At 43.6% G+C, this 8,449-nt stretch overlaps 2 protein-coding genes across 2 annotated transcripts; both read right to left on the bottom strand.

The window, feature by feature from the left end:
- Nucleotides 1-680: 680 nt before the first annotated feature.
- Nucleotides 681-1,328, bottom strand: LOC131695851 (uncharacterized). Its single transcript, XM_058984391.1, has one exon. It carries the CDS (start codon nucleotides 1,326-1,328, stop codon nucleotides 681-683), a length of 648 nt encoding a protein of 215 aa, XP_058840374.1.
- Nucleotides 1,329-2,087: 759 nt separating this feature from the next.
- Nucleotides 2,088-5,774, bottom strand: LOC131695840 (uncharacterized). Its single transcript, XM_058984379.1, has one exon. The coding sequence runs from the start codon at nucleotides 5,772-5,774 to the stop codon at nucleotides 2,088-2,090; it is 3,687 nt and encodes a 1,228-aa protein (XP_058840362.1).
- Nucleotides 5,775-8,449: the final 2,675 nt, after the last annotated feature.

The following is an 8,449-nucleotide window of genomic DNA, read 5'->3' as shown; positions in this document are numbered from 1 at the left end:
GAATCCAGAAAACAAAAATGAGGGTGTAACGTAACTTAAGGGTCGGCCCCCGTAGCATGCGCGGTAGGATGTACCGCACCCTGCCGACAGTTGCCCCCGTGGGGGCTTGAAATCAATATGGTTGCATTCAGATGATGAGATATGTTGAACGGTCATCTAGCGAAACTTCTTTGGTAGCAATTATCCAGGGACAATGTAGTTTGATGCTCACAACCCTAACGGAAGAAAAGCAAAGCAGTAGGGTCCGTTGATATACTTCAGTGAGTTGAACATAACTTGTGATTCGCCCCCTGGCATTCACGGCTACAATGTACCGCTAGCTGCCAAATGTGCCCCATTGGGGGCTTACAATTAATCGTTGACAAGCGGTTGCGAGGTGTGCGGCTCATTGTCCCGGATGGGGAAAAATACAAATTTTCTGGATTCCTCGACGATATGTTCCACACTTCGTTCGAACTGTAACAACTCGTGTGTTGTTGTCAGTTCCTGGATGGACTTCTATAACACGTGCTAACTGCCTCTTGAGAGGAGGTATGTTATCCTCTTTTAGCAGAACCATCGTTCCGATGTTTAAATTATCTCTTTTTCTTGTCCACTTGTTGCGATTTTGTAGATCAGACAAATAGTCGGTTGACCAACGTTTCCAAATAGTTTGGCCGAATTGCTGAATCCTTTGCCATCTACTCAATCTGTACTCCGGAATTTCTGCTAAGCTCGGTTCTGGAATTGCAGTAAGGGGTCGTTGGATCAAAAAGTTCCCCGGTGTCAATGCTTCCAGATCTCTGTGTGATAGGCCTGGAGTTTAGGCAGGCCTCAATTTGGGTGACAACTGTCAGAAATTCATCTGGTCTTAGAATACTGGTACCAATTACTCTCCGCATGTGACCTTTGAGTGATTTGACGGCTGCCTCCCACAACCCACCGAAATTTGGTGATTTTGCAGGAATGAATTTAAACTCTATCGCCTCCTTAGCTGCTTCTGTGACGACGGAATCCCTGAACTGTTCTGCTCGGAATAATCTATGTAGTTCACGCAATTCTCGTCGAGCACCTACGAAATTAGTTGCATTGTCGCAAGATATGCTCTCAGGTTTTCCTCGTCTTGCAACGAATCTTTTTAAGGCAGCAATAAAGGCCTCGGTCGTGAGATCGGACACGACTTCTATGTGAACAGCCTTAACAACAAGACATACAAATAGACATATGTAACATTTCACCCAATCCCCTTTGCGCTGAGAATTACGGACATCAAACGGGCCACAATAATCTATCCCGACGCGTAGGAACGCTGGCGCTGGAGAAACTCGTTCCACAGGTAAATCTCCCATTATTTGTTCATGAACACTAGGTTTTGCTCTGAAGCAAGGTACACACTCGTGTACTACTCTTCTCGCGAGGTTTCTCCCATACAGAGGCCAAAATCTTTCTTTCATACAAGAGAGCATCAGCTGTGGCCCTCCATGAAGTAGTCGATGATGATAATCAACCATGATAAGCTTTGTAAGTGGGTGTCTACTATCTAATATCATAGGATGCTTTCTTTCGTATGACACATGAGCGTGCCTTAATCGTCCACCAACGCGAATTACTCCTTCTGTTAACACAGGGTCCATTGAGCGTAGCCTTGAACTGGATTTCACTTCGCCAGATGCAGCCAGATCAGCAATCTCTATTGGGAAGCACTCGGATTGTGCCACCTTAACTAAAGTAGTCAACGCGCTGTCATGCTCCTTTGCTGTAAGAGCCTGAGAACTTGTCTTTGTGCTGATCAAAGTTCTGTTTTTACGCTTGCAATTGACGGTAAACCGAAGTATCCACGCAGTTAATCGAACCAATTTTAGCAAGGAGGAGTGTAGTCGGAATATCTCGTTGGGTGGAAAAATTTGCAACGCAGTAGCAACCAGCGGTTTTTCTTCTAGGATCACGGAATCAAAATGTTGCTCAGCAACTTCGGTGATCTTTGGCCAACACGAATTGTCCTGCAGCCAATCAGCTCCGGTCCACCACTTCGTGCATTCAGCAAGCTGAGTAGGTGAGGCTCCCCTAGAGAGAATGTCGGCCGGGTTGTCTATTTCGGGCACATGATTTCAGGTACCTCCTCGAGTTATATGTTGTATCTCCGATACGCGGTTGGCCACAAATGCTTGCCATCTGGATGGATGTGACGATAGCCAATATTTAACGATGGTCGAATCAGTCCAGAAGTAGACCTTTTCAGAAATCTGGATGCTGCTTGATACTGTTTCGTATAAATGCGCTAGCAACAATGCTGATGACAATTCTAATCTGGGTATTGATTGCCTTTTCTTTCGTCTGCCCTGATCTTCCAATGGTGCTATCTTGGATTTTGCCATCACTAGTCGAACGGTCACTTGGCCATTCTGCGCAACACAGCGTAAGTATATAACAGCACCGTATGCCTTTTCCGAGGCGTCGCAAAATCCGTGGAGTTCGCATGCGACTACATTGTCATTAAATGCAATCCAGCGGGGTACGGAAATTGCGCTTAGTCTCTCCATGCTGCTCCTAAACTCCAACCATTCTAGCTGCAATTGTTGGCTCAATGGTTCATCCCAAGAATACTTTCCTTTCCAAAGTTCTTGGAGAAACATTTTCGCTCGAACAATTACTGGCCCTGCTAATCCATAGGGATCAAACAAACGAGCTGCATCTGATAAAACAATACGGTGTGTAATAGGGGTAGCAGGATTCCACCGCGGCAGCTTGAACCAGAAGTTATCCGTTGATGGCTCCCAGATGAGACCCAGCGTTTTTACAGTGGAAGTCGAATCAATATCAAGGACCTCACGCTTGTCCCGCAGATATGATGGAATGCCTCTCAAAATCTCTGGCTCGTTTGAGTGTAATTTTCTAAGATTGAATCCTGCCGAACCAAGAAGTGATAAAACTTCGTTGCAAAGCTTAACACCCTCTTTAACCGAATCAGCACCTGCTAACATGTCGTCCACGTAAAAGTTCTTCTTTATAGTACTGGCGGCCAGTGGATGCTTCTCTTCTCCTTCTTCGGCGCACTTGTTAAGACACCGAGTCGCTAAATAGGGCGCTGAACACGTTCCGTACGTTACAGTGGATAGTTGATATGTACGAATAGACTCGTCAATACATTCCCTCCACAGAATTCTTTGAAGAGGCTGATCTTGCAGATGAACATTAACCATGCGGTACATTTTCTCCACATCGCCTATAATTGCGAACTTGTGAAGCCGGAATCGAACCAAAATGGACAGCAGATCCTCTTGGACCACTGGTCCAACCATGAGCGCATCGTTCAACGAAACTCCCGTATCTGTCGCACACGAAGCGTCGAACACCACTCTGAGCCTTGTCGTGGTGCTATCGGGCTTCATCACTGCATGATGCGGCAAGTAATATGCATGGACTGGGTCCCTGTCGTTATCGTTGATCTCCCTCATATGGCCCATCAACAAGTATTCGTGGATGAATTCCGTGTAAAGAGCCTTCATTTCCAGATTAGCATTCAATCGTCTCTCAAGGGCCAAAAAGCGTTTAGTGGCAATCGATTTGGAATTCCCAAGCCGTTCCATCATGAACTCCTTCTTTGGAAGCGCTACTCTAAATCTTCCGTCCTTATCTCGTGATGTCGTCTGCTCAAAAAAAGATTCACATGCTGACTCTTCGATGGACAGACAGCTCTTCGTTCGACATGACTCCAGTTCCCAGAATCTAGACAGTTGTTCGTAGACCTCTTCGGTGGTTATCGATGTGGCAACTGTAGCGCTGAACGTAGTAGTTGGATCATCGGATATTTCTCCAGCCACAATCCAACCTAGCTCGGTGTTGTGTAGAATAGGACCTTCATCGAGAAGTTTCAACTGCTCGTTCAACAGTAGATCATAAAAGATTGCCACTCCCAAAATCACATCTACGGTATTGGATACGAATAATTTTGGATCAGCAAGCTGGATTTCGGCAGGCACCTTCCAGGAACTTATATCGAAACTTCGTTGTGGCAAATTCAGTGTGATCTGCGGTACTACGAAAAACTTCAACTCAGCTGTCTCGTAGGATGAACATCGCGACAAAACCTTCGCAAGGATAGACTGCTTGGAAATGGTCAATGAACTTCCAACCCCTTTCACAGGCAAATTTTCACGAAGTCGTTTGAAATTGAGCTTCTGGGACAGATTTTCAGTGATCATGCAAATCTGTGAACCGTTATCTAATAGCGCTCTAGCGATGATCGTGTTTCCTGATCGGTCGCCTAGTTTGATGATTGCGGTTGACAGAAGTGTAGTGTTTCGATGATGTACAGTGTTGTGTAGTGTAGCAGTGTGGAGTGACGTGGCGGAAGTAGGAGTGGGAGGTGGCTGTCGTGTTGGTTGCGAGACTGTGTTCTGAACTGGTGTTTGTTGTGGGTTTACTTGAGAATTGTTCGTCCGGGATTGAGCATTTGTGTGCGATTGTAATTGCGACTGGTGTTGTGAATTCGCGGCTTGAGGTCTTCTCGGGTTGTTCTGTGTTTGGTTTTGGTTGGTGTTTGGTGCTCCACCAAGTTGGCTGGGCACGAAGGGATGCAACAAATGGTGATGGCGCTGACCGCACTTGCCGCATGGGTTTCTGGTGCATTCCGCAACGAAATGTTCGGAAAGTAGACAATTTAAGCATAACCCAAGTCTTCGGATGGCCATTTTCCTGTCAATCACCCTCATTTTGTTGAACCGTCGACACTGTTCCAACGAATGAGATCCGCCGTTGCAAATTGAGCAGTTGCTGGTCGCTGTAATAGCCGTGTGAACAGCGGGAGCCTTAAATGGACGTTTGTACTCTATTCCTCTGCGTGAAGATGTTGAAAGTAGGATCGAACAATGGTTTTCCAGAAATTCCACTAAAGCTGAGTACTTCGGAATATCCTTTGAACTATGGTGGGTCTCCCAATGACGTAGAGTATCGTTGTCCAACTTCTGCGACATCATAAACGCGAGGATCGTGCTCCAGTTATCTGTTCTCTCACCCAATTTTTCTAATTGCTGAAGATTTATCTTGAAGGTCATTAGAATAGCGTTCAACGCTTCGAAAGATTCTGATTTCATTGCAGGGACCATGAACAACGCCTTGAGATGCTCCTGCGCAATTAATTTATGGTTTTCGTACTTTGCTCCAAGGATAGTCCAAGCAATATTATATGTTGCAGCAGTAACTTGAACCTGATTAATTTGAAGTAAAGCTTCATCCTTCAGAGATGCGCGCAAATAATTGAATTTATCAATTGTAGACAGGTCTCCGTTATCATGAATTAATGACTTGAAATTATCACGAAAATTGATCCATTCCTGCAATTTCCCGGAAAAAGTAGGAAGCTTCAGCTCCGGGTATTTCGTACGGGAGGGTTGAACTGAACCAGCAACAATCGGCTGACGATCAGCAATTATTCCAGCGCGCTGTGTGCACTTACCAAGTAAAACATTTTTGAGTCTGAAACACGAATTTTCAAAATCTTTAAAAGATCTCGCGTTTTCATCTTGCACAGTTTTCGACATGATTGTAGCTTTCCCGGCGGTCTCATCATCACTATCTTGTTTCGCTCCTGCACCTCGTTCGTCTAACAGCAATTCAATTTTCACTCTGACATCACAAAATTTATTATAAATTTCATCTAACTGTTTCAATCGTAGCTCCTCCATGCCCTTATCACGTTCCTCTTGATAGTTGTCTACAAACTCCTGTACATTTTCTAGCGATAATTTCACCTGGCGCTCCTGTTTCAACAACTGCCTCAGATCCACAGAAGGCATTATGCACTAAATCACTTCAGAACACTACGATCACTCCCGAGACCTCAAGCGACAGACCGAATTGACAGAACTGACAGGTTTCAACCGATAAATTATCGTCGGAATATCAGTATACAGAAATCGAAAAATACCAATGATTAGTAATCAACCGGAGAATCTCAACCACTACAAACGAAAAATCTTTATTTGTCTCAATTTTGTCTCGCAACAATCGCTGTGCACCTTATAATAAATTGATCTAACAAAGTGCGTTCATGGTGGCATCACGTCACATAGCAATCACGCCTAGCCAAATCAACTCAACCACTCGATCCCACACACACTTGCTACTTATCTGTTTCTTGTAGTATCCGATCGGGGAACATCCATGCGGTTAGTCGACTAACAATCTTTAGCTTCAGGTTCACAAAGTGTGACTATGTTGATCCAGAATATACTGCAACTAATTGCTTTATCCACTTTACATCAGCAATGGAATCGCCGATTTTGAAGGCACTGATCAATTGGAGTCGAAACTATCGACAATTCGAATGCCAGACACTGACGAACAATGGTCGCAATTGAATGCCACTGTTTCAAACTATGCGCAAACCGAAGTGTCTTTCGCGGTCTTTGCCTATCCGGCTCGAAGGACCAGAAATGAATGGTATAATCCTAATTAACTGGTCGGCAACGCACTCGCGATAAAACGTGCTTAATGGCAGCGGAATACGGATTCTCGATTAGAGACACCTTGTGAATTATTCACTCTGTTGGTTTTAATTAAGACACACGTGATAATCGGGTTTGGTTTAGTGGACTGTAATTTTTCTAAGTTCTTCACCGATCGGTATGCGAAAACTGACTGACTGATCTGTGCTATGTACCCGGCACGGTACTCGATCTACTGTCCTGCCTCACCACTACTATCACTGTTATCAGTAAGGGTAGAGTAGGTACAGTGGTAACTGGAACTCAGTTTTGCTCTGCGAATTCTATCCTATTGAATATATACGTAACAATGAGCTTGTTCGGTTTTCCATTTTTGACCCAATTGGGTGATTAAGCCATATACTGTTTTTGATTTTTTTTTCCGATGCAGCTGACTATAGAGATACGTAATCGAACTTTTTTTCACTTTTTTTTAACGCAAATAACAAATAAAAATTATTTTATAAAATTGAATTATCACGACCACACCTGCTGCTTTTATCCCTATCCTTTTGCTGGGATCACTAAAAAATGTTAACCCACGTGGCTAAATTAACTGTCAAGGAAGATCGATAGTGTCAAACGAGGACATGTTTACATTTTTTTGGAAAATCAATTAAAAATCATTCTGAAGTTTTGAAGGTTGAACATGTATATTGTTATATTTATAAGTTTATGCAATAAAGGATAATCTTCATATAGTGACCCAATTGTCAGGGTGAAACAATAACAATTTCTCGAACAACTTCCAGATACAGGACAGCATTACTATCGGTCGATACGAGTTGTGATCTGAGGCTGGTTTTTCCTGGTTTCTGGATAGCGATGAAATACACTTGTCTTCTATCATGTGGAACAATATTTCGTGTGAGGTCATACGAAACATTGATTGAATTCCTTGACCCTGAACCATTAGCAATAGTAATTACGATTGGCAGATGGTCGCTACCGTGGGGATTAGGGATTATCCAAGCAACCAGAAGTTCGGATAATACTTAAAAAGCACACTTTAAAGTTCATATAAAGCTCACAGCGAACTTTCGAGCTGCTTAAGCTTTAATGGAACTTTAATGGAAGCTGCTATTAGAACATAAAACGTATTGCAAAATTACTTAAAACGAGAAACTTGTGCAGCTCCCTTATACGAACTTTTGGTTGCTTGGGTACCTTCCGCATGTAATCTAACTAAAGTCACCCGCAGCGGTGTCGAGCAGAGGGACAAGTCAAACACGCACTGGAACAATAGAAATCTGTGTAATTTCACGAGTGTTCAAAATGGTTATATTGAAGTCACAGTTTGTTCTTCGGAATCGTTAGGGGAGACCGGGGCTAGTTGGCGGTGTTTTCAGTTTTCATATTTTACCGTTTTGATTTGGGAATGTCTTGCAAAATACAACACGTTGCATAAAGGGTAGACTGTTGACAACATCCCTGAATTTTAATAAAGTATTTGTTGTACTGTCTTTGTTTTCAAAAGACAAAAATATGTGACACGGAAAACCCGTCAACTTACCCCGGCCTAGGGGTATGTTGGCGGTATGCATGGATACGTCAGAAAATAATCAAATGTAGGGTGACCATATCAGACAAGTAAAAAACCAGGACAATCGAAAGGGTACTGCTTCCCCCTCGCTACCTCTCAATCGACATGGCCTTTTCCGCATGTTTTTTGGCAGTTAGTTCTGGGGTCTGGCAGGTAGAGCTTCGACAGTAAAAAAGTTCTGGGAATCTGGGAGGAAGAGCTCTGCCAGAAAGTCTTTCGTCGGAATTCGATCACCAAGAACTTTTACACAAAGGCAGTTCTTGCTACACCACCATCAGCAAACGTTTCATGCTGAGATGTTCTGTGCAGGACCGACGAGGAGTTTTCAGTTCTAAAAAAACGACATTGACGTAAATCAGAAACATCAGCGATTCCAAGTAGCTTCCCTGCGCTATGCCTGACAATCTCCAATGACAACCATTATCTCTCGATTTGAGAGCTG

Source organism: Topomyia yanbarensis, chromosome 1 (assembly GCF_030247195.1).
Source record: "Topomyia yanbarensis strain Yona2022 chromosome 1, ASM3024719v1, whole genome shotgun sequence".
In the NCBI taxonomy this organism is placed as follows: Eukaryota; Metazoa; Arthropoda; class Insecta; order Diptera; family Culicidae; genus Topomyia; species Topomyia yanbarensis.
The sequence above is the reverse complement of the archived record's forward strand: the minus strand, read 5'-3'. Positions and strand labels throughout refer to the sequence as shown.

Bases quoted from the DNA above. Each gene is read 5' to 3' on its own strand.
- LOC131695851 (XM_058984391.1), bottom strand. From the start codon at position 1,328: ATGGGAGATTTACCTGTGGAACGAGTTTCTCCAGCGCCAGCGTTCCTA.
- LOC131695840 (XM_058984379.1), bottom strand. From the start codon at position 5,774: ATGCCTTCTGTGGATCTGAGGCAGTTGTTGAAACAGGAGCGCCAGGTG.